Genomic DNA, 27,048 nt, shown 5'->3' with positions numbered 1-27,048 from the left:
GCACTGAAGGATGCTAAGTAAATATTAGAGGGCTATGGAAAGATGTGTAGATAGGTTAATGAAGAGAAGTGGAAGATAGTATATAGCATAAGTTATGCTGCATAACATTTTTCATGTTTTAAATACATCATATTGCTAAATGTCCATATAGGATAGATATTTTCCATGTAGTGTTAAAATGTAAATAAAGTAAATCCCAAAACGTTGTGTTGAAATAACTTTTATTCAAATAGTGCCTTTCACAATCTTAGGGCATGCCAAAGTGTTTTCAGTCAATGAAATATTGTGAACATTTAACTCTTACTGAACGGTAAGAAACAGGTCCCCCGTTTGTGCACAGCTAGCTCCCTCAATAAACACATGATCTGTTTTTTGATTACATTAGTTGCACAATAAATGCTGACCTGGATTTTGATAGACCCTGCTCTTTCCCAACTTTGCTTATTGCTATAGTCCTACCTTGTCACCTATGAATGACTAGTTAAGTGCATTATGGCAGGATATTTGCTTGTATCTGATCTCAACAAAGGAATCAACAACTTCAAGACAGAGCTACAAATGAGAAAAGATGAGCAAGCACAACTAATGCTTTTATTAAATGTGAGAAACAAGTTGATAATGAAAAACAAGCACATTTGGAAATGAATCAACTCATGGTGAATTTCCCATTGAGCTTGCAGTCACACAACCTCCTACGACTTCCTGCTTTGAATAGTTCAGTTTTACACTGAACACATTCATGGTGACTATCCAATGCTTTAAATTTAACTAGGAAACAAAGTGTGAATCACACTAGATTTCGTGCTAAATATTTCACTATGTTCAGGTAAATTGATTTTACCTCAAATCAATGAGCATTGTCTCATTTGAAAGTGAAGTCACGTGGCACGTTTCTGCAAGCTGTGTGAAAGGAGGGGGCCCAAGCTGCGATTCTCATATTTTTTGAACTTCACACCCACATCATGTCAAGTTTAAACTATCCTCTAATGCTGCATCTTCCAAAATATTGTCAGTGTTCCATTATCAATATTGAAGTCAGACCAGCTGACCATTGTTAAACATAATTCAGATACTGGTGAGTGAAGCTTCATGTGTGATTGCAACCGCCGAGGCATACAATTCAAGTGACTCCATGTGGGAACTCACAGCATTACTTTGACGGTTCTGTATTTCATCACCCAATTACAGAACTGTGACTGATTCTGACAGCACAATCGACCCCTTAAATGAAGTCTTAAATTAATTTTTCCACTGTTTTAGTAAAACCAGCGAGCATTTAAACATTTCTCACTCGCAAAATAATGGATTCTGATTTTTTCCCAAGCCTTAGGAATAATAACAAAATTTTGTGATGAGAAATCACAAAGTTGGGTAAAACAACAGAAATGCCTAATTTTACCATACAGAAGCATTGACAAAATTGATCAGTAGTGCACTATTACATTGAATATATTGATTGAAACCTTAATGTCATCATACATTTACATAGCAGCTTTAATAAAATAAACATCTCAAAGTCAGTGAAGGTCCTCCAAAGTCACTGTTGAGTGTAGAAACCAATAAGAGGTGCTATTTAATTAGCACTATGAGAGCTGTCACTACATTGGATTTACTAAAGGTGACCAAGTACTGTAAATTTGGAAACTGCAGCCTAAAAATGAACTGCAATTACCAATGTTGATTGCTCATTACTGTAATATTTCAACATCTGATTGAACCAAGTCAGGCTTTGCAAGTTTTGAACAGTAATTGATCATCTGAAGCAAATTGTTCCTAACCTATAATGTGATAAATGCAAATTTTGCCAAAGATTGCAGGCTTAAAATACATCCTATTGTATTACTTTCTATTTGTGTAAGGCTTGTTTCCTCCAGTTTCTCTCCCATCTCTTGGTTTTTTTTTAAACAAGGTGTGGAAGCAGGCCCTTTGGCCCAACAAGTCCACACTGCCCCTTGGAGCATCCCACCCAGGCCCATCCCTCAATAACCCACACACCCCTGAACACGACAGGCAATTTGGCATGGCCAATCCACCTAGCCTGCACATCTTTCGACTGTGGGAGGAAACCCATGCAGACACGGGGAGAATGTGCAAACTCCACACAGACAGTTACCCGAGGCTGGAATCGAACCTGGGTCCCTGGCGCTGTGAGGCTGCAGTGCTAACCACTGAGTCACCGTGCTGCCCCTATGTTAGGTGTAAGGCCTCAAGCGTATCATTGACACTCAGCTCCATGATAAACCCTTCAACAATTTCTTTCAATTGTGATTTCAACTTCACATAAATGCAGACACAGTTTCAGTAGACGACAATGAGCCTGATGTGCTGTAAACACTGGAAATTGCAGTTATCCACTTTTGTCTTAAGAACAGAAAAGTAGTTGATATTCTGTGAGAGTTGGATGTCCTTGGACACGGAACTCAGCCTGTGGGTACAGCAAACAATTAGAAGAGCAAATGGTGCATTAATCTTTATTGCAGGGGGACTGAAGTACAAGGATCACTGAATCTTTCTAAAAGTGTACAGGGCTTTGGCATGACCATACCATGAATACTGGGTGCAATTGGGAAGGATATACGCGCATTTGAAGCAATACAGGTTCACAGACTGGTCCCTAGGATGGCAGGGTTGTTCTCTGAACAGAAGTTGAATAAATTAGGCCTTTATTCTCTAGAGTTTCAAAAGAATGAGAGCTGAATTCATTAAAATATTCAGAATGATGGACAGATTTGGCGTGGTAAATACTCAGAGATTGTTTCCCTGGCTGTGTACATTTCCTGGATGAGACTAATCACTTAGGACTGCGAACAGGATTTTTCACCTCCCAATGCAAAGATCAGAAAACTTTGGTAACTTTATTCTTGAGATAGTTGTAGATACAGTGTCACTAAATCTATTATACTGAACATTAGTTTTTTTTTAAACTTTCATCCCCTTCCAGGAGTGTTTTGGCTTGGGAGGGCATATAAAACATACAGGGTACCTAGTCCTAAAGACCACCATATTCATGTCCATTATTACCCAAGACACAGGAGAAGGTGGTCCCCGACCCAGCTGCCCTTAAGTCTATTAAGGACCTTAATGCAGCCAATTATTGCCAACACATCAGCCTCAACCACCACTGCCATAACACACTGCAGAGTGTCAAAAGGATGAGAGGGAAGTCCATATCTTTAAAAATGCCTGGTGAAATGGCAGGAAGACAGCACATTATTCAGGAGGCACCAGCCCCAAAGATTTTAAAACACCTGGGACAGAGAAACTCAATACATGGAAATGAACTTACTGATTGCAATAGACCTCCATTCTGAAATATATGGGTTGTGGCAGTGGGTATCACATGTTTTACTGGTTCTTCCTTCTCATTCTGCTTTGCATCTCCCCACCTGGCCTCCAAAACTCACTCAGCTCCTGAGGGGGCCCAATCCTCCACGACCTGAAAACCCAGGACTTACCTGTCTCCTGCCCTTCTTTGATCGCTGGGCTTCCTCGCATTCTCAGCAACACACTGTGTTGATTGTGCCATTATTAGTCCAGCAGTTCTTGCAGTCCTATCAGGCTTTTAATTAAATATCATTAATGATTATTACTTTTTTAAATTAAAGACAGCTGCTCGGAACAAAGGAGGGGCAGGGGGAAAAGATTTGTACTTCTCTCCCAAAATCTAACCTATGGTCGCATACGGCATTAGGGGGTGCGTGCGTGAGCTCAGAACGACATAGAACATTCAATGGGCCATATGGTCTTCTCCCACTCAAGGACCTCGTTTGAGCTCAGAACAGAGTATATTATCTGCAGAAGTGTGATAGAAAAAAATCAAAGCCCAATTTAAACAAAACACAAAAAAGACTTTTTCAAATCAATGTCTGTTCTTTCACAGTAGATCAGACTGAATGATTTCCTGTCAAATCACTGATTAGGAGCATGCTATTAAGAGTGGGCAGCACAGTGGCACAATGGTTTGTACTGCTGCTTCACAGTCCCAACGGTTTGAATTTCATTCCAGCCTCAGGTGACTGTCTATGTGGAGTTTGTACATTCTCCCCGTGTCTACGTGGCTTTTCTACCACTGTCTGAAGATGGGTAGATTAGGCAGATTGACTTTACTAAATTACCCATAGTGTCCAGGGATGCCAGGCTAGGTGGATTAGCTATGGGATATGCAGGGTTTCAGGGACAGAGCAGGAGGTAGGTCTGGTTAGGATGGTCTTTGGAGGGTCCATGTGGGCTCAGTGGGGTGAATGGCCTGCTTCCACACCAAGGATTGTATAATTCTATTTCCTGTGCAGATATATTTGAATGCATCAATGTTAAGGCCCTGCTATTTACAGAATAGGTGTGGATGAATGTGGGCAAAACACACCAAAGCCAGGACAAGGCGTCTCAAACAGCTTTGCCTCACTTACATAACTTACTAACCAAATAGACAGCCCAGTTGGTGCTAATTGGGAAGGGGTTGATCAAAACTGACAGGAGACATCATGCCTGTGACATTAAATATTGAAAGATGGATTTGCCTTGCTGTGTGCACAGGGGGGTACGCTCATGAAATGGCAGCACAGCACTCTGATGGGATAGGAAGGAGTTCCTAGACAATGAAAAAATTTAAAAATGAATGTTCAATCTTAAATTTCTGATGCAGGACATGTTTAACTATTGAGGGAGTCAGTGCTGCTCTCAGCTCAAACGTTTATTAAATGTTGCAGATCAGGTCAATATAGATTGGCTCGACATATTTAAAACAAGGCTCCCTTTCTGAAATGCTTCTGCCCACTGGTAATATGAGAGAAAGAACATAACTGACTTTCTTTAGCACAGAGGTAACTAGGGTAAATGAGTTCCATTAGTTTGACCATCCACTATCCCACCCACATCTTCCTGTCCCCACACGTGGTTCCCCTCACGTGAAGGCCTAACAACTTTTCTCAAAAACAGTTAGAATTTAAACTTAAACATGTGACTTAACTGATAAAATGCTGAAACACACCAAAAGACCAAAAACTTCAGCAATGGTTAACAATTGAGGCATGATAATGAAGAGCGTAAAGATTAATGTACTTTTCCTGACATATCAAGGTTTTGATTTTGAAATATATATTTGTGTCTCTTTTTAAACTTAACAGGAAAGACAATGTGGAAATTAACAATCAAAAAAACATCTTCTGGCAGCAAACATTTGTAATTTTATAACAATATTTAACAGTTTTGTATATTAAGTGGAGGTTAACCCAATCTACCGAAAAAACCCAAAGAGGAGCACTTTGTCCAATAGTCTGTAAAAAGAATGTGAAAAATGGTATAACATGCCTTTTGACAACTTTGAGCGGTTAAATAAAATAAACCCCTGACACCCACTTTATAGTCAAAAAGTGAGAATTTATTTAATTAATTCTAACAGTAAACAAATGGACTAAACTATTAACAAACCAAAATAAATCCCTTCTAACTACGAACTATTCCCAAAGAAAACTAGATTCTATTAGTATGCCATTCCAATAAATACGAGTCCCACTTACATAAAATAAAATTTTAAAAGATAGAATTTTAATCTCTCAAAATTACAGCCAGGTTACGTGTCTTCCAGAATGCTCAATGCCTCATCTGTCAATTCTTCTGTCAGGAATGTTAACAAGTTGTGCCAAGGGTACCTTTGTTGTTTCGATGTCACTTTCTCTGTAAGAGCCATTGATTCTCTCAAGAGCTGAAGGCTATTAAATCTAGCAGGTAGCAGTTAGCTCTCTTGTCTTTGTCCAACTGCCCATTCTGATACCCTTGATGTTATATCAATTTCTTGTAATAGGATTGATCCTATGTTGTCAAAAACCATCAGATTTAAATTTAATTGGCCTTTGGTATCTAAGTGTCTGGTTCAAATTGATTGGCTAAATTCAAAACCTGTTGTCTCGGTTAAAAACTACTGCTCGGTCTGCTAATTGTATAGGCTTTTGATACAAATGTTTTAATTCGCATACTCTGTGTACTTGTAAACTTTTCAGCTACTACTCAGACTTTTTTTAAAATCTTAAATCTCCAAGCTTAAAAAAATAAATCATCTTTAAAACGGACCACACAATGCTTTCCCCCTTAGCATTTTGCTAACACCAAATTCTAACTTCCTGTCTCCCAAACCATAAGTACGCTACCCGACTTCACACCAACATATCAAACGTAAGGATCAAGCACTGTATGTTTACACATCCTAGTGAAAGAAAATTCCACTGTAGAACATTTCACGAAACAGACATGTACTCGTTGCTGGGATGTGTCACCAAATATTAGCAGATTGTTACCTAATTCAAAACATATATTTTACAAGTTAAATTGTAACTAACAAAACTGGAGTAATATGTGGTTCAAATATGGGAAGGCCTACTTAGATGTTGCATTTGCGAAATAACATTTTACATTTATTTCTGTTTCTCAACCTGCGTGTTATAGCTTAGCAGCCTTATTCCCCCCTTTAAACATGTGAGACTAGCAAGCACAAAGACTTTTGTCTTGTCTTTTAATGTCCAATAATTGACATTAGGTCTGCTGTTTCTCCGAAACAGGGATTTCTTTATCCTGTTGGAGAAAGAAATGTGAATTTGGTAAAATGGGAATACAACTCCATTAACGATATCTCACTAGCAGGATTGGTCAATTAATATATCTAGTGACAAATAACATTACAATATTGCATTGCTTTAAGAAGATCCAGGATTTGTAAATTATTCACATTGGTTTGACCAAGTATTTTTACCAAAAAATTCTAATTAATTCATGCAAATATGTAGTCAGAATTGAAATGCACTTAGCCAGTGAGGAGATACAATGTTCCCCTGCACCATCTGTATATACTCACATAATCATTACAATCTCAGGTTCTACCAGTGTGTTCAGGATCCAAGGTTGTTTTTTTGACTTGTTCTATCTACAGGCTGATGTACATTAAATGACTACCGTTATAGTGTTTGCTGTTGCAATAACTGTATCTTATCATGCAGGTTCTTGCTTCTCAAAAGTGCAAGAATCATGGATAAACTGAAAAGCCACTTGCATCACAAATATTACATGTTGATCACCAGAACATGTGTGAATTGATAGCCTCAGCTATCCAGCCCCTGGTCATTTGAAAAAAAAAATTAAGTCCGATGAAAACAGTCCTAGACCTTTACTATTAGATACATTTAGCAAGCTTTTAAAAAAATTCACGGGATGCATTAGCATTGTCAAAAATAGGATTTGTTGCTAATTCCTAATCGCCCACTGGAAAATGATCAACCAACTTACTGAATTGCAAGAGTAAACATGATGTTAGTACATCTACAGGGTTGTTAGAAAGGGAATTTCAGGATTTTGATCAGCACCAATGAATGAACAATGTTCTTGTTCCAGTCAACTTGTTGTATGGCTTGGAGAAGAACTTGCAGGCGATGTGTCTATGCATCTGCTACACTCGACCTGGGTACGAGGTTGCAAGTATGGAAGGTGCTGTTAATGACGACTTGGCAAGTTACTGTCATGTCCCTTGCATATAGTACAAATGCAACCACTCCACATTGTGACAGGAGTGAAAATTTAAAGTGGTACAGGTATTGTCAAATCAAGGCGATCCTTTTGTCCTGGATCGCATCAAGCCTTTTGAAGGTTATCTAGATGAATTCATCTTCAAGTGGAATATACTGCATCACATTCCAAACTTGTGCTTTGTGATAGTTGGTAAAATTTTTAGTCAAGTGGTTCACACTCCCAGTCTCTGACCTGCTTTTGGAGTTACACTAATAATATAGCTGGCCCAGTTCACCAGTTCAGTTTCTGGTCAAGGGTAACATATCTGATATTATGCTAGAGGGTCATTGAAGTAATTGGACAGGGTTGATGAATGAGTACTGCTTGGTAACACTGTCAAAAATCTTTTCCTCATGTTCGAATGATTGACTACAGAGTGATGGGATGATAAGCAGCTGGGTTGGATATGTCCTGCTTTGTGGGGCCAGGGCATACCTGGGCTTTTTTTCTACATTGTCTGCTAGCTGTCAGTGTTGTAGCAGTACTGGAATATGCAAGACTAGGGGTACAACTAGTTCTGCAGCACTTGTACTAATGGCTTGTGCTCTAATGCTGTCGGGGCCCATTGGTAGTTCCAGCACCTTCAGCCATTTCAAAATATCACATGAAGTGAATGGAATTGTTTTTCTAAGGTATCACACCTTTTGAAACACTAATATCGTTGAAGTTATAAGCTTGATTCAATTCTTCTAACCTGTGAAATTTGGTGTTTACAAAAAATAGTTAATGTTAAGATTCTACTTTAGTCAAACATTATACACTAAGATCTCAAACCTTAGTTGGAAAAACATGATGCACCTGGTTAAGATTTACTATCTAAATTCATTGTGTAGATAAATGACAGCCAGGATGTCACCACCATATTAGGTTTTATACTTCTAAGAAAATGATAGGATCACTGAAGAATAATTTTAGTGATTTGGTTAAAACAAGTCCACAACTCGTGTTTTGTGTCTAAAACATGGTTTTGCATTTAACTTTAGAGACTAATACAGAGAATGAAGTAAACCCAAACTTCTGAAGGATATAATCTATAATCACAGTGTACCTCACTTGAGGGCTTTGTTCATAAGTGGTCACTGAGGTACAGTTATTTGTCGTTTTTTATATTCACAGTAATTTTTTTGACAATTGTGTTTTAGAAACGTATAAGCCTCTGAACTCTCACAGAACACATTTAGAACTTGCATAACATTGCATTAAGAATTGCACGAATAATTTGGAAATGCATATATTAATATTAGATAAGTATGTTTCAATGGCTTAAATGCTTACTTTTACAACAGTAGTCAAAATCTTAAGCCAGCAATTTGCACAGAACAGCCACAATCCATTTCAATAATGGCATTCCCAATAATTCTTTGTCAGAGTCAGTGAATTGCGACTACGCAAGTTGTTCTTTCAAACAGCTTCTTAAAAGAAAATATACAGTACTATGTGCACATAAATGCCAGCTTAACATAATTAAAATCAGTTCAAACCTTTTCCTCAAAAATCAAAATACTGCAGTTGCTAGAAATTTGAAATATAACCAAAAATGCTGGAAATACTCAAGTCAGGCAGTATCTGTGGAACAGTTGGTATTAATAGTGTTTAATCAAAACAGGAAGATAGAAGAAAGAGTTTTTAAGGCAACAGAAGTGAAGAAAGGACAACATGAATTCGAGAAGGTCTGAGATAAATTGAAGGACAGGAAGGATGAACAAAAGATTTCATGTGCAAAAGGAAGAATGACATAGTAGCAAATAAAGGTTGTGCCCAGATGAGGCACAATTTACTACACAGCAGATAACTGAACGCAACACAAAAAGGAACAAAAGAACAAAGCCACTGAACAAATGCAAATCAACATCACAAACATTCAGTCCATCAATGCTGCTCAGCAGTAGTGTGTATTATCCACCAGAGTTCCTTAGATAGCACGTTCTAAACTCAACCACTCCTATCAAGAACATTTCAGTAGATACATGGAACTCTGCTGACTGCAAGTTCCCTTCCAAACCACTCCTCATCCTGATTTAGAAAGATATCAGCATTCCTTCACTGGTGTTGGTCACAATCCTAGAATTCCCTCTAACACCATTGAGAATCTACCTACATCACACGGACCACAACAGTTGTGGATGGCAGCTCACCATGACCTTTTCAAGGGCAACAAGTGCTAGCCCTGCTAACGATGCTCATATCCCATGAGTGAATTTAAAAAAAAAGAGGCAGGGGTTACGTCCTAAAATTTATGCAGTCACATTTCAGCACAGGAGGCTGTAGAGTGCCAGGATAAAAGATGGTGTTGTTCCTTCAGTTTGTGTTGTGCTTGTGCTGAACACAAGGAATTGGCCTTAACCTCTCACCACCTTGTCACCTGGCATTAGCAGTTTGGAGGACTGTGGATGGTAAGGGGAAGATGGGCAGCAGATGGTGCTTCACTTGTTCCGTTCACCACCTGCACCATTTCACCTTTCTTGGCACACTTGGTAATCACGTTCCCTGAATAGTGCCAAGTGTACATTGTTCCCACTAAAATCAGTCAAGCCAATAATTCTCACCCTCAGGCAATGAAAAAGCCTCACTCTCCGAGAAGCCGATTACAGGAGTGTGCCACTGTATCCAGACAACGATGCAACCTTGGAGATAGCAAGAACTGCAGATGCTGGAGTTAGAGATAACAGAGTATGGAGCTGGATAAGTGCAGCAGGCCAGATATCAGAGGAGCAGAAAAGTTGACAGTTCAGGTCAGGACCCTCCTTCAGAAATGGGGAGGGAGAAGGAAGCTCAGAAATAAATAGGAGAGGAGAGGTGAGGCTGGGGAAGGTAAGTGCGATGGTGATAAGTGACTGCAGGAAGGGAGTGGTGCGGATTGGTCAGTGAGGGGGGAGGGGTGGATTGGTGGGAGAGAAGGTTGTATCAGGTCAAAGAAGTGGATTTGAGGGGGAGGATTGGACATGGGATGTGGCCAGGGATGGAGAGAATTTAAAACTGGTGAATTCCATGTTTAGGCCATCAGGTTGTAGGCTCCCAAGGCAGAAGAATATGAGGTGCTTCTCCTCCAGTTTGCAGGTGGTGTCATTGTGACACTGGAGGCGGCCCAGGATGGGTACATCACACAGGTAGTGGGAGGGAGAGTTAAAATGGTTCACAACTGGAAGGTGCTGTCATTTGTCACACAGAGCACAGATGCTCTACAAAAACGATCTCCAAGTCTATGCTTGGTCACATAAGGGATATAAGGGAGGCCACCAACGGGAGCAGTAGACCAAGTTGATGGACGTATAGGTGAACCCCTGTCTGATAATGGAAGGTTTGTTTTGTGCCTTGAATGGAGTTGAGGTGTCGGGGCAGGTGTAGCACTTCCTGCAGTGGCAGGGAAAGGTGCCGAGGGTGGTGGGGAGTGTGGAATCGGCGAGGGATTTGAGGAGACAGCAGTCCTTGAAGACAAATGGGGAGGGGAGGGAAACACTTCTTTGGTTGCAGGGTCAGATCGTAGGTGGCGGAGAATGATATGTTGGATGTAGAGGCTGGTGGGGTGATATGAGAAGACAAGGGGGATTCTGTCTTTATTTTTCTCAGCGGGGAGGGGATGTGAGGGCAGAAGTGCAGGAAATGCAAGAGATGTGGTTGAAGGCATTTTCAATCACCGGAAGGGGGAAGTTACAGTCCTCGAAATAAGACGGCATCTGGGATGTGCAGGAGTGGAACACCCCATTTTGGGAGCAGATGTGTGGGAGGCAGAGGAATTGGGAGTAGGAGGATCGTATTCTTGCAGGAAGGTGGGTAAGAGGAGGTGGTGTAGTCCAGGCAGCTGTGGGAGTCGGTGGGCTTGAAGTAGATGTCAGTTTTGAGGCAGTGACCAGAGATGGAGACAGAAAGATCAAGGAAGGAGAGGCAGGTATTGGAGATGGTCCAGGTGAATAGGAGGTTGGGGTGAAAAAAAAGTGTTAATAACATTGATGATCCCTTGTTTCTTTACTATACCCAATATCACTCTGGCTTGGCATCATAAAATATTTTATTAGTTAATCCTTTCTACCTTCCTTCTGTTTTTCTAATCCACTGTTCCCGTCACTCCCTTTGAGAGTGGTTTAAAAACTCATGTCTATCAGTCTTCTGTTCTGATGAAGCAATAATTTCCTCTCTCCATAGATAATGCCTGACCTGTTGCTACTTCCAGCATTTTTAAAATTACCTTCCCTGTATCTTTCCAGAAACACTATTTTGCATTGTCTTTTGAGAGAAGTGGGTGTTAGCATTCCAATAGCAGTCCATCAAGCATGCAATCCAGATTACAGAATGATATTTTGCTGGCTATATTTTTTGATCTTTATTTTACATTACTATATACTTGAAACATGTTTTTGCAATTATGACAGTGCACTGTCAGATCATTCTAGGATACAGACACCTCATTATTTGTTAATTTATAGAAAAAACAAATTACCCTTTGAGCTTGCAAACAATTTTTTTGTACCAAGTACTGTCTTACAGATGTTTAATTTGCAACATTATACAATGTATCCTGATGTCAGGAATCCATTGTGGATCGACTGAATATTGGCCGTGGTTTTGCTGTTAACTAAACAATCCCACTGAAAATGACATGTAAGAAAATCTAACTGTTTCAGAAAACCTTCTGAAAATTACACATTCACAATGGCAACCTTTTTTTCAGAATCACTTTTCTGGGCAACTCTAAATTAAAATTTATTCTTAAATTTTGAAAAACGTTGGAAATCGTGATTAGTGAAAGGTTTTAACAATTTTCCCTTACTGAAACAAAGGGATATCACAGTTGTCAGTTTGCCTTCAAGTTAAATTAGTAAAATTGCAGGGCTGTTAAAATGTAGCACAGCATTATAACAGTGATGCTTGATGCACCAAGCTCATAATTTTACAGTCTTCTCCTGGCAAGTTTGCAGATGGGAGGGTCTCAAAATTCCCAGATGGCCTTCCCACTGACTTTTGGGTGCTTGGGAAACAGATGCAGAAATAAAGCAAAAATAAACAAAAATTGGATGCAAAAGGTAAAAGGTTATTCCATGCTTTTAAAAAAGTTTTTTTTAAAAAATGGACAGTAATTAAATTCTAACATTAAGTTAGAAGAGGGCATTTGGCCTGAAATAGACAAGCTCAATTTGCTATGCAAATACAGGAGAGCATTATCCTGTTTAATGCATTTGGGTGGTCAGTCAAACAGTGAGATGCAGTTTTTGGACCATTTGCTGGAAAGCAGCACATCTCTTAATTGCAGCTACTAGATTTCCATGTTCAACACCATATCTGTCTCTCACACTGTAGCTATGCAATTTTTGAATGAACAATTAACTTATTTTGTTTATAGCAAGTTTTAGTCAAAAATTGATGTATTAGTATGTTACCAAGACAAGTTGAAATTTACTACCGCATTGTTTTCAGCTTTTTCAAGCTGCACCTCCAATTCTGAACAAAATAATGTCCAATGATTTCAACATCTTATTTTACTTAAGGTTTTATTTTTAATGGAAGGTTTGAGGTGTTTATATGAACTAAACTACAGGCTACATACTCAGCATTTAGTTTGATCACAGTACTTTTAAATCCTATAGGAAGCAGGGTTTCTTTGAGAAAAGCAATAACATGGCCTAAATGTTGATTTTCTAAATGATTAATTTTGTTCAGAAAAAATGAAAATCACAGTCCTTTCTCCAAAAGCCACAGGAATAGCATGAGCAATTGTTCTTCTGTGGAATGAATGCAGAAGCATAAATCTTGTTATTTTTGAGAGATGAACTGTATGACTGTTGAATCTGAAAATTATTTTCCATTTCTTGGGATGAAAGGGTTGACTATAAAGAAGGGATAAACAAGTTAGCCCCTTATTAATTAGTTTAGAAGGATGAGGGGTCGTCTTATTGAAACATACCATATTCTAAGAGGGCTTGACCGGTTAGATTGAAAACATTTCTCCACTAGTGGGAGCATCCCATCTAGCAAATACATTTACAGAATAAGGGGGCAATAATTTAAAATAGAGATGCAAAGAAATTTCTTCTCCCTGAGCTAGTGTACATCAGGATTTCTCTACACCTTAAATCTGTGGAGGCTAGATCAAAAAAGTGTTTAAAACAAAAATGAAGAGGAGGTAGATAGATATTTGAAATAACAGGAAGTGGATAGCTAACTTCAACTGGCACAAAAGAGGAGTTGAGGTCCTGGGCAAATCAGCCATGACTTTGTTGAATGGTGCCCAGGTCTTGAGGGGCTCAATGGTCTACTCCTCCTATTTAGTATTAAGCCAACTTACCGAGCCAACTTGCCAGCTACGTCAAATTGCCAAGGGAGAACACCAATCTAAGCCACACTATTATGACCCAGATTCATCGTGAACCAGCTTGATAAGTGATAAAGGTTCAGTAGACAAACATTCTCTTTTCATTTAAATCACCCTCACTACTTTATGCTCTCTAACACTGGTTTCAACATGTGATATGTAAACTGCAATTTTACATATCACACCAAAAACCCACTTTCAAAACTAAAATTATAAAAGAAAATCTCAGTAGAGCCGCACATTGGTACAACATAAGGGAACTTGGAAATCCTGACTGCACGTGGTCATTGAGCCTATAATACACTCCCAGGTCAAAAGCATAAGCAAATGATACTACTTCTGAGCTTTTTTTTTCTAGTTCTCAGGTTTCATTGATGTTTTATGGATTTGGAACAAATGCAACATATAGTAGAGCAATAGCGTGACCTGAAATCTATATTAAGCATCATTTCTTCCTGAATTGGATCTTCTTTAGGGTTAGTCCTGAACTAATCAAACCAAAAAACAAAAACAACATGATTTACGTCCAGGTTTACAGACATCTAGTTTGTACAGTCTAGCTGGAACACCCAGAATGTTTCATACAACACCACATGGGATGTTGCAATGAAGTTGTACAATAAAGAAAAGATCTGTGCACCACACACTAGATTGCGTCATACGTGTAGAAGTAGACAGCCTAGAAGGCAATCAAAGACAAAACAAGAACTGATCAAAATCTATAATCGACAGATTTCAACTTGCTTTTAGGGGCTTCGTTTCAAACTGTCAAAAATTGCTGAGTGCACCCACAAATGAAGAACAAAACAACATTCAAGTGACCCGTCTGCTGAGGAAAAGGTGCATTTTACGGACTTGCCTACACTTGGAATCTAGAATGGTTTTAGCATAGGAGGCTATTTGATCTATTATGTCTACGTTGCCTCTGTACCAGCATCTCAAATTCCCATTCCCCTACCTTTTCTGAATAGCCCTGCATTTTGTTTTGCTTCAAAGTCATATAACTATCAAATTCCTGTTTGAAAGGCATAACTGGATCTGTCTCCAGAGGTTGGCAGTGCATTCTTGATCCTTAATCATCTACCAGAACTTCTCATGACTTTAGAGTACCTTTATCAAATCTCCTCTCTGCTTTCTCTTCATAATCACAATGAGTACTAGAAAAGTGATATATTTTGACATGGCAAGATATCAGCTAGATCAAAATATGCATTTTAGATGTATTATATTACATGAAACTCTCCAGTCCAAACTAAATATTTAAGTTAGTGAAAAAAATCACAACCCATGCTTTTTTTTTAAATGATTAAAAAGTCTATTCAGATTTAATCTAAATCAACAACCCCAGTGTAAACCTACTGTAGTATTCCCAGGAAAACTGAAGAAGTTCAATCTCCTTCAGTAGTAGTACAGGTACATCTTTGTATATTTGGCCAGTCACTCACTGATCAATGCAAGACCATGAAGGAACAGTATTTCCCCATTTTCTAATGTACATTCATTAGGCTATTTAGCTATTAATGCCTATTTACATCATTTTAAACATAAGAAAATAAAATAAGAAATCCAGGAACATGGATATTGTGGAGGGGGGAGCAGCAGGTAGGGAAGAAACAAAAATCAGTTCATCTCTTTAGTACCCTAACTGTCCCATTATATCATAGAGACCCGTAGTTTGCCTTTCCAAAATAAAAGCTAAACTATCACCATTTATCAGGCTTTGAGTAAAGCTCTTAAGTAGACTTTTCACAGACTATGATGACCTTTAGCCTTAATTTTGTGATTAAAACTTACTGGCTGCTAAAGAGATGAGCTGCAGTAGATAGGTGGATATCCTACCAAAAAGGCAGCCTTCACTCTACTGGTGTTCAACAACAAAAAAAAATAATGTGCATACAAACGTATTTTTAAGATTTACAATGATTTCAAGTAAAGACACAAAAGTGGCACACAGCCTCTAGTTCATCAAAAACAAGTTCATTCTGTTTGGCCATGCTGAATTTCTTCAGTCTCATGGTGCTGCACAGACTGGGGTGTTCGCTCACCCAAATGTCCACCACAGTCCTTTGATCCTTCACTGTGATATGTAGTAGCAATAACTGCACTGCTCCTTAAACCGATATCAAGGTTTTGAATGCTGCCAATCAAAACTACTCAACTTGTTAAAACAGGCATTTCTGTTGTCTCAAATGGAGGCTTTTCCTTTATTGCACAGTTTTCCATTAACTTGTGTGAATCTTGGCATGTCGCTTGAGGTTGGTCATAGAAGCACATGAATAGTTACACTGATCACACTGGAAAGTTTCTTTTTTAATATGGTTCCTCATATGTCGTTTGAGGTTGCCCAGTTGGGCAGAGACATAGTTACACTGCGAACATTTATATGGCCTTTTGTAGTTGTGTATGTTCATGTGTCTTATGAGGTTGCTCTGGTACTGTGAGACAAAATTGCACAAACTGCAAGAGAAGACTTTCTGTTCCTTGCTAAGGCTATTCCCATCCTCCATTTCTCGTTTAACCTCAGTTCTCGCCAGATGGTTATCTGTGTGGCGTTTAAAGGCTGCCTTGCTCTCGGATACAAACTCACATTGAGTACACTGGTAGGATTCTTTTCCTGCATGTGTTCGAAGGTGCCGTTTGACATTGACTAATTGTGTGGAAGCATAATTGCACTGGTTGCATTTAAAAGGCTTTTCTCCTTTGTGGCTCCTGATATGTCTGTTAAGGTTACCCAACTCTATAGTCTCATAATAGCAATGTGAACATTTATACTGTCTCCTCCGTTTCAAATTCCTTGCAACATGGCTATGGATAGAACCACTTGATTCACAGGAAGGGGGTTCAGGAACATTTTCAAGCTTATCTTCCTGTAAACACAAATCATTCTCTTTTTCTTTTTTTATGCTAATATTCTCCGGTTGGTCGAGATCAGCTGTTTGAGAAGATGAGGAATCCAACTGGCTAGATGCTTGCTTCAAGTGCGTTTGTAAGTGCCTTTTCAAATTGGCAAAATTAATCGATGCGTAGTTGCATTTGTTGCATTTAAATGGCCTGACACCTAAATGAACCTGGATATGGCGCTTGAAGTTCCCAGATTGTTTGGTAGTATAGCTGCAGTGGGAACATTGGTATTCACTTTTGCTGTTGCTGTGCGTTTTCATGTGTGTTTTCATATGCATTATGAAGTGGTTGGGGTATTGGGTAACAAAACTGCACAATTTACAAGAAAAAATGTTTTCACTACTCTGAACAACAGTCTCTTTGGAAGGTAGCTGGGGATCACTGGACACTGAGCCTGTGCTGTGTGTTTTCATATGCCCTATTAAATTGTTGGCATGTTGCGTAATGAAGTCACACAAATTGCAAGAAAAATATTTTTTGACATTTTCACACTCTCCTTCTTCCTTACATTGTAGCTCCCCTTCATCATCCATATGATTCTGCAAGTGTACCCTCCATCTGATTACACTATTAGTAGAGTAGGTGCATTTTTCACAGTGAAAAGGTTTTTTACCTGTGCGAGATCGTTGAGTGCCCAAGCTTTTCCTAGCCGAATCTGCATGTGTCTTCACATGCCTGGTAAGTATACTTGGGTACTGCGCTTTAAAATTACACAATACACAACAATAGGGTTTCTCGGATTTCAGTGAACTGCTGCCTTCCCCTGAAAGCGTTTTCTCTGCATGAATTAGCTTGTGTCGCTTCAAATTCTCCATACGGCTACAGGTGTAATTGCACTCACTGCACCTGAAGGGTTTTTCCCCAGTATGGATCAATATGTGCCGTTTAAGATTACCCTGTTGCACTGTTGCATAGTTACAGTAGTGACACTTATAGGGCTTCTCGGAATTGTGCGTTTTCATGTGGCGCATGAGGTGGCCGGAATATTCGGAGACAAAGCTACACAGCTTGCAGGAATAAAGTCCTTGGGCTTTCTCATTCCCATTCGCGTCATCTTCTACCAGCAATTCTTTCTTAACATGACTCTCCTTATGTTCCTTTAATTCTACTGCAGTGCTGCAGTTGTAATAGCAGATGCCACATTTAAATGACTTGGGCCGAGAATGAGTTAATACATGACGCTTCAGATTTCCTGACTGATGAGATGCATACTCGCACTGATCACATTTGAAGGGCTTTTCTCCCAGATGAATGCGAATGTGCCTTTGCAGGTTCCCTGATAAAGAAGATACATAATTACAGTATGTACATTTGTAAGGCTTCTTTTCTCCACTTGCCGTTTTCTCAGTATGTTCTTGCTGGTGTTGCTTTAGGTCGGCCATGTTATTACAGACATAGTCACATAGGCGACACTTGAGTGACTTTTTATGCACGTGGGTCTGTCTATGCCTCTTAAGATGTCCAGACTGATAAGTTGCATAGTCACATTGGTCACATTTGAAGGGCTTCTCTCCTAGGTGAATTCGAGTGTGCCTTTGAAGGTTCCCCAACAGTAGTGACGTATAATCACAATACAAACATTTGTAAGGCTTTTCCTCCCCAATTTTTGGTGCAACTTGCTCAGGAGTATGGGTTGAGGCTTTGTTGGTAATGCTTGACTTATCCTGTACAGGATTCCCCTCATCTTGTTGAAGCTTTCCTTTGATGTGAGTCTGTTTGTGCTGTTTTAAGTCCAATAAATTGCCACAGCTGTATCCACATTGGTGGCATTTGAACATTTTTTCCCGTGTATGTGTGAGCGAATGACGTTTAAGGTTCCCCATTTGACAGGAGGAATAATCACATTTGTCACACTTGAAAGGTTTTTCTCCAAGATGAATGCGGGTGTGTCGCTGGAGATTTCCAAGCAATGGTGATGCATAGCTACAATATAAACATTTATAAGGCTTCTCCTCACCACTTGCTTTAACTGCAGTTACGTCTGGTTCATTATTGTGCAGTAAACTTTTGTCATCTTTATGATTTTGTTTGTGCCGCATTAAATCTGCCATACTATCCCCGGTATAGTCACACTGGCTGCATTTGAAGGATTTTTTTCTTGTGTGTATCAGCATGTGGCGTTTGAGATTTCCCATCTGACCAGATGCATAATCACATTGGGTGCACGTGAAAGACTTTTTTTGTGTATGTGTTAGCTTATGGCGCTTCAAGTTCCCTGACTGGCCAGTTGCATAGTAGCACTGGTCACACTTAAAGGGTTTCTCTCCAAGATGAATTCGGATGTGGCGCTGTAGGTTCCCCATCAGTGATGACGTATAGCTGCAATATGAGCAGTTGTAAAATTTCTTCTCCTCGCTTCCAACAGTGGACTCTGTCTGCAAGAATTTATTTGAAATGGAACTCTCTTTTCTTCTTAATGCAGCCTTATTTTTCACATGCTTCCTCTTGTGTCGTGTTAGGGTTATCACACGATCACATGCAAAGTCACAGTAGCCACATTTGATGGTCTTTTTCGGGGTTTCAGCATGAATAGGAGTTTCTAATTGGTCAGATGCATTGTCAAATTGTGAAGGCTTCTGGCCTTTATGAATCAGAAAATGACACTTGATCTTACTCAACTGATTAGATGTATAGCTGCAGTCAGGACATTTATACAGGTTACCATCGAGGACTTGGGTTTTCTTCAGACCATCAGAACTCAAGGAAGTTTCCTCAAAGCTACAGTGGTCTCCTAACATCATGTCCACATTGGCTTCCATGCTGTTCTGACTGATCAAACCATTTGTCTGTTCAGGAGAATCAGCAAGGCTGTCTGTGAGCATATCAAGTAGCCTTGGGGTAGATCCCATTTGGTTATCCACCATCTCAACATAATTTTGTGGTTCCTTCCCAATCTTGAGTCGTTTGCAGCTTGGCGAAAACACCCCATTGTCATTTGCATGAATAAATTCCAAGCTATCAGAACCTGCAAACAGAAAGTCAACACAAGCAATCAGTTAACTGGGCATTGCCAGCTGGCAAATCAGACCAACAAATAAAATCTCATTCTACCATCAGACCTGCAATACCAGCAAATCATGATGGACAACAGTCATGATACACAGTTAACAAATACATCCTCTTGTGGGGAAAAACAGAACTAGAGGTCACAGTTTTAAGCCAGGGGATGGCAGATTTTAGACAGAAATGAAGAATTACTTTACAGAACCCCTACAATGCAGAAACAGGCCATTGAATCTGCACTAACCTTCTAAAGAACAACACACACACTCAATTCCCCTACCCTATCCCCACAACCCTGTATTAAGCATGGCTAATCCACCTAGTCTGCACATCTCTGTACGGGAGGAGGAAACCAAGCACCCGCCAGAAATCCACATAGAAACAAGGAGAACGTGCAAACTCCACAAAGACAGAGTCACCTGAGGTTGGAATTGAACCAGGTTCCTGCTGCTAACTACTGTGACACCTACTTCTTTCAAAGGATCATGAATGTATAGAACGTATGTACCGCAGTGCGATTAGGATGCCGGGACACTGAATAAATTTGAGGAGATAAATTTTTAGTTAATAATGAATTAAATGGTTATGGGGATCAAGCAAGAAAGTGTAGTTGACGCCAAGACAAGATCAACCACGGCTGTAATAAGTGGCACAGCAGGCTTAAGAGGTTGAATATTTTATTCCTGCTTCTGGTTCTGGTGATCTTAGAGAGTATACTAACACATTTGAACACTAATGTGGCACAGTAATTTTCCTGCATTTTTATTTCCAGTGTCCATTTAAAAAATGGAAATACAATAAGATTTTTATAAATAAAAGCTGCTACTACATTTATAAAGACAAAACGAAAAATCTATTTTCCATACAATTAATGTTGCTTTGTATTATGCAAAAAATTGGATTGATTCAGTAGCCCGTGTGGTGGGATGGAAAAATTTTTATTTCTCATGTAGATACAAAGTTAATCCAGATCAGAATAATGGAAATCCTTGGATTACATAATTACTGCACTTCAGTATGATTAGTTTATGAAGTCACAGAATTGTACTGCATGGAAGCAAACTCTTCTGTCCAACTCATCCATGCTAGCCAGTCATCTTATATTAATTTAGTCCCATTTGCCAGCATTTGACCCATTTCCCTCTGAACCCTCCCTATTAATATACTCACCTAGATGCCTTTTAAATGTTGTATTTGTACCAGCCTCTACCATTTCCTCTGGCAGCTCATGCCATACATGCACCACCCTCTGCGTGAAAAACATGCCCCTTAGGTCTCATTTATATCTTTCCCCTCTCACTTTAAACCTATGCCCTGCTGGTTTGGACTCCCCTACCCTGGGAACTAGATCTTAAATATTCACCCTATCCATGCACCGCATGATTTTACAAACCTCTGTAAGGTCATTCCTCAGTCTCCGACACTCCAGAGAAAATAGCCCTAGCCTATGCAGCCTCTCCCTATAACTAAAACCTTCCAACCCTGCTTTGAAATACCAGAGATCATAATGAAGAATTGCAAGCTCCTGTCATTTACTGACTTTAAGTCATTTAATAAAAAAAATCACCTGTTTTGCACTTGCCTTATAATGAACGCCATTCCTGCAAAAAAATTAGAGAAAAAAAAACCCAGGGACTCAGAAGGTGGAATAAAACAAGTGCTGGGGGAATAACGATGATACTGCTTTTATGCTGATAGAAATGAGGGAGCACAGTAGAGTGGAGGTCATGGGCAGGAGGATGCAAATCATTCTTTTGGGGTGGAGATAAAAGCACTTTAAATCAAAATTCAATCCATGATCTTTCATCACAGATACTGGTGGCAAAAAGTTAAAGTTGCTCACTGTCTGCAATGGTAAAACATTTATAAAAGCTGCTTATGAACAAAAAAAATCTAAAATATACACAGCAGTAATAGAAGAATGCATTCCATTTAAGATAATTATATCTTATTTGTCTTAATAGTGTGATTCAAAGAAAATGGTAGTCACGTGACTTGTGAATTCTCCTTTATGATTATGTATGCTATATATGTACTTATGCCAAGGTCAAACTTTAACTGATTGGACAAAAGATGGTTAGTCCAACTAACAGTTAAATGGGAAAATGTCATGGTCTGTGGAGACAACTGTTAAAAGGAAACTGGGTGGGTTACTTTAACTGACTGCCTCTTTTAGGCATTTCCATATTTTCAATGAGAACTGGGTGGTTTCATTTAGTCTCATACTGAGTAAAAGGGTGTAACTTTTTTTTATGCCCGCAATAAAGGTTCCTAGTTTTATTACGCCTGGATTATATAGAAATTCAGGAAGATGGTAAACACCATTTTTTGTGATTTCCTTCTGTTCTTAGTGTGTCGTTTTGGGGTACAATTCCACAAAGAAAACCTTCTGCTTTTTCACCTAGCTGATTTTTCCTGTATGTATTGAAGGTCAGAAATCACACAACACCGGGTTATAGTCAAACAGGTTTATTTGACAACACAAACTTTCAGAGCCTCAGGTCTTCTTTACCTGAAAAAGGACTGAGGCTCTGAAAGCTTGTGTTGTCAAATAAACCTCTTGGATTATAACCTGGTGTCGTGAGATTTCTAATCTTATCAACCCCAGTCCAACGCTGGCACCTCCACATCATGTTTGCATTTAGGTAGCTCATGTGCAAACATGCCAGGATTGTCTGGATAATGATCAGGAATGACCATCTTAGTATTTTTCTCCCTGGCCCAAAGAAACTAAGACTGTAATAATTCCTCTCCTCCTGGCCCAGTGGCAAAGTGTTTGCTCTGTACAGACCAAAAATTAAAGCACTCCCCAGGCGACAAGTCCAAACTGGACCTGCTCAAGAGTCACAATGAACCACCCGCAAACCGGAGGAGCAACACTTCATATTCCACCTCGGGACCCTACAGCCCGATGGCCTAAACGTGGAATTCACCAGTTTTAAAATTTCCCCACCCCTGGGCCTCATCCCATGTCCAACCCTCCTTCCTTGAACTGACAAAACCTATCCATCTTCTCTCCCACCTATCCGCCCCACCCATCCCACTGACCAATCCCCACCACCAGCTACCTGCACTCACTTATCACCATCCCACCCATGTTCCCCAGCCCCACCCCTCCTCTATTTCCCAGCTCCCTTCCCCCTCCCCATTTATGAAGAAGGGTCCCAACCCTAAATGTCAACTTTCCTGCTCCTCTGATGCTGCTTGGTCTGTGTTCCACACTGCGGTGTTGTCTCAGATTCCAGCATACGCAGTTCTTGCTATCTCTTTTGAGGTTATGTCCACCCTTGCAGACACACGTAAAGATGATTCCACATATTATAAATACAAGATGTCGGAAACATTTAAAATTTTTGCAAAAATAAAAGCACACAGAGAAATATTTGTTGAAATATATTCACAATCTGAATATTATGTACCAAAAAAAAAGTGAAATTACTATTTTCTGGTGAAGGTTTTACTTTTAAGAACTGGAAGAATCAGGAATAAGAATTCAGAAATCTTGTTCCAACCCAAAAGGCTGCACTGTCATGCAGAAGATACAAAAAAAACTGATTGGGGAACAGTTTAGTGAATTGAAAATAATTTATGAGTTTCCAAGGGGGAGGCATAAACACAAGAAGCAGCAAAGAGAAAACGGCTTATCAAAAGGTAGTGACTCTATCTCTGAGCCAGAACCCTGGGTTCACCTTTTCGAGAGGTATGTCATAACATGTCTAAACAGGTAGACAAAAATAAAAATCTATAAAACAAGGAGCAACTTGTTGGACCAGATTTCCTTTTCTTGATCCGAGAAAATTAGTATTAGTCTGCTAACTTTCTTCATGATAGAAATCTCGACTAAAGACAACAACACTGCAAAAATATGACATGAGGAAGATAGCAATTAGCCATACTTACAAGAAAAATAATTAGCACGTAATAAGAATTACATAGGGAACGGTTTAGCTCAGTTGGTTTTATGGCCAATACGTAGACCAGAATAACACCAGTGTTGGTTTAAATTCCACTGCAGCTGAGGTGCATCTGGGATATAACTCATTTCCCTACCCTCATGGAATGGAAAGCAATGGCAGAATACCATTGATGAAAAAATAGCTCTTGATAAAGACTAAAAAGGTAGCGGAGCAGAATTAGACCATTCAGCCCATCAAGGTGTCTCTGCCAGTCAATCATGGCTGATGGGGTTGAGAAACCTATTCTCCTGGATCTCCTTAGTGACTTGGCCTCCATAGGCTTCTGCAGCAATCAGTTCCACAAATTCACTACCCTTTGGCTTCTCTTCTCAATTCTAAAGGGCTATCCCTTCACTCTATGCCTGTGCTATCAGGTGTTAGTGTCTCCTACATGGGGAAACAGCTGTGTGTTCTAAGTTTCAATGAGATTCCTCCTCATCCTTCTAAACTCTATCAAGTACAGACCCAGAGTTCTCAACAGCTCTTCATATGACAAGCCCTTCAATTCCAGGAATTTTTTTTTTTTAAAAATAAACCTCCTCCGGACTCCCTCTAAGGCCATCAGTTCCTTCCTTAAACATGGGACCCAAAACTGCTCATAATATTCAAATGTGGCCTGACCAGAGATTTAGAGCAATACATCCTTGTTCTTGGGTTTTAACCCTCTCAAAATTAATGCTAGCATTGCTTTTGCCTTCCTAACTGCCAAATGAACCTGCATATTAAAGTTCTGAACTAGGAACACCGAGTCCCTTTGCACTTCAGATTTCTGGAGTCTTTCCACATTTGCAAAATAGTCTACACCTCTACATTTCCGAACAAAATGCATAACCCCTCACTTTAGCACATTGTATTCCATCTGCAATTTCTTTGTTCACCTCCTCTTAGCTTGTCCAAGTCCTTCTGTAGCCTCCCCACTTTCTCAACTTAACCTTTCCTTCCACCTACGTGTGTCATCTGCAAACTCAGCAACAATGCCCTCAGTTTCTTCATGCAAGTTGTTAATGTATAATGTTCATAGTCATGTTCCAACACTGACCCGTGCCAAACTCTACTTGTCACCGGCTGTCATTCTGTAAAAGACACCTTTGTCCCCACTCTGCCTTCTGGCAAATCTTCTAACCATGCCAGTACCTTGCTCCCAATTGCATGGATTCCTATCTTATTTAGTAGATTTCTGTGCAGCACCTTATCAAAAGCCTATCCGGATTTCCAGATAGGAAAGCCCAGTGGATGTGGCCTTTGTCTAACTTGCTCTCTACCTTCTCAAAAGAATTCTAAAAGATGTGTCAGACATGACCTCCCCTTGACAAAGCTGTAATGACTGACCCCAATTTTATTATGCATCTCTGAATACTCTGCATTCTCATCCTTAAAAATGGACTCAAATCTTACCATCAACTGAGGTCAGCCTAACCAGCTTAAAATTTCCCATCTGCAGCCTCTTCCTCTTCTTAAACAGGGGCGTCACATTAGTCATTTTCCAAGCTCCTTGGGACCCTCCCTGACTCCAGTGGTTCCTGAAGATCACCACCAATGCCTCCACAATTGCCTCAGCTATCTCCTTCAGAACCTGGTGTGTAGTTCATCCAGTCCAGTGATTTATCCACCTTCAGACTCTTCAGCTTCCCCAGCATCTTCTCCTTAGTGACGGCCACTACGTCCTGTCCCCTGACTCTTGAAGATCTGGTATATCTTCCACTGTGAAAAATGACGCAAAGTACCTATTCAGTAATAATATTCAGTTTCTCTGCCATTTTGTTCCCCATTTCTACTTCTCCACCAGTGGTCCATTGTCTACTCTTGCCTCTCGTACATTTTAGCTAATTTTGTTTTTGCAGTTTCTCAAGCCTACCCACACAAATTCTACACCTTCTGACCCTGCATCACTTATTGCTGGCAATTTCATTTGTTACTAATGAGCAATTCCACTCCTTCTGCTCATCTGCCTGCCATTTCAATAGGATGTGTATCCCAGCCACGATCCCTTCACAGCCCAACAGTGATACCCATGAAATTGTAACTGCCAATTTCAACCTGTGCTATGAGCTCATTTATCTGGTTTCCTATAGTGTGCATATTTAACTACATAAACCTCAGTCCTGCATTGATGGCCCCCTTCTCATAGCTGTTCTATTATCAGCTGTGCCTGGAGTCAGATTATAGAATTGGTCAGGAAGCTATGTTCTACTACTTGTTTTGGAAACTTGAAATAACTCTTGTGTCCTCACTGCTTTAACCAATTTAAAGTTGTGGCCACTCTATTTACCCTTTCCACTAGGCTCGTGGTCCTAGATCGGTTCAGGTAGATTGGTCCTAATATTGATGCCAATGCCCCCCAAATGGAATCCCTCTTTCCGACACAACTACTTTGCTTTCTTATCTCAATGCCAATTTGCACATGGCTCAAGTAATATTACAGATTTTATAACCTTTAGATCCTTTACTTTGCTTAAAAAAGGTTTCCCATTCCTGATATTCCCCAGAAAGGAACTCTTGCTAATGTTCTTGGCCCCAGCATGAACCACAACAACTGGATCCTACCTCTCACACTCCAATATCCTTTCAAACTGGCTTAAGATGTCCTTTACCTTAGCACCTAGAAGGCAACACACCATTTGGGACTCAATCCTGCTAACAAAGCATGTGATCTATATCTTTAATAAGAAAATCCCCAAACATTACCACTTTTCTTTTTGCTGCCCCACTTGAATGGCCTTCTGTACCATGGTGCAGTGGGCAGTTTGCCTATCCTCCCTATAATCCTTTTCCTCTACCACACAGGGACCAAGTACTTCAAACCTGTTGCACAATGTCAAGAGCTGAAGCTCCTCAAAAAGATAAAATTAAGATAAATTCAGGATCCGTCTACCTGCCTCAGAAAACACCAAAGAGCGAAAAGGTTGGTCTTTTGGATACAACCCTCACAGGATGGAAATGGAAGATTTGAATTTTGGATAAGATCATAGTGCAACCTTGCAGCAGCTTTTAAGAAAAAGCTCAGACTTATCAACATTTGTAGCTCACTGGTAAATTAACCAAATGTTCACCGAGAAAGCTAAATCACTTCTAGAAAGAAGGTTATAATCTTACTTTTCCTATTATAGTGTAACAATTAGGTAAAACAAATCATGTTGCACACAACTGACCAGAAGTAACACTACTGAAGTTTATTTCAAAACTTAATTTCTTAAACAGTGTATTCATTCATCTGTAAATGTGAAGAAATTTTTTACTTCACTGCAGGAGCACTACTTACCATAACAGATTTGTTTAAGCCCCTAGCACTGATCCAGAGTTGCTGAAGAACAAATACCAAGCAGAGAAATGGTT

General features: G+C 39.7%; 1 protein-coding gene across 4 annotated transcripts in view; it reads right to left on the bottom strand.

The window, feature by feature from the left end:
- Positions 1 to 204: 204 nt before the first annotated feature.
- Positions 205 to 27,048, bottom strand: part of LOC125452172 (zinc finger protein 11-like) — a 58,533-nt gene continuing 31,689 nt past the window's right edge. For 2 of the 4 annotated variants that reach the window (XM_048530243.2, XM_048530244.2), the window contains exons 2-3: positions 25,111 to 25,416; positions 205 to 19,721 (exon numbers count right to left, since the gene is read on the bottom strand). In XM_048530243.2, the coding sequence (XP_048386200.1) occupies positions 16,078 to 19,721; positions 25,111 to 25,195 (3,729 nt within the window). In that variant the 5' untranslated portion in view covers positions 25,196 to 25,416 and the 3' untranslated portion in view covers positions 205 to 16,077. The remainder of the gene's footprint in view (positions 19,722 to 25,110; positions 25,417 to 27,048) is intronic. The other 2 variants (XM_048530242.2, XM_048530245.2) reach the window with 1 other exon arrangement.

The sequence above is a fragment of the Stegostoma tigrinum genome, chromosome 4, assembly GCF_030684315.1.
Source record: "Stegostoma tigrinum isolate sSteTig4 chromosome 4, sSteTig4.hap1, whole genome shotgun sequence".
Taxonomy (NCBI): Eukaryota; Metazoa; Chordata; class Chondrichthyes; order Orectolobiformes; family Stegostomatidae; genus Stegostoma; species Stegostoma tigrinum.
This window is presented reverse-complemented; position numbering and strand designations above follow the sequence as displayed.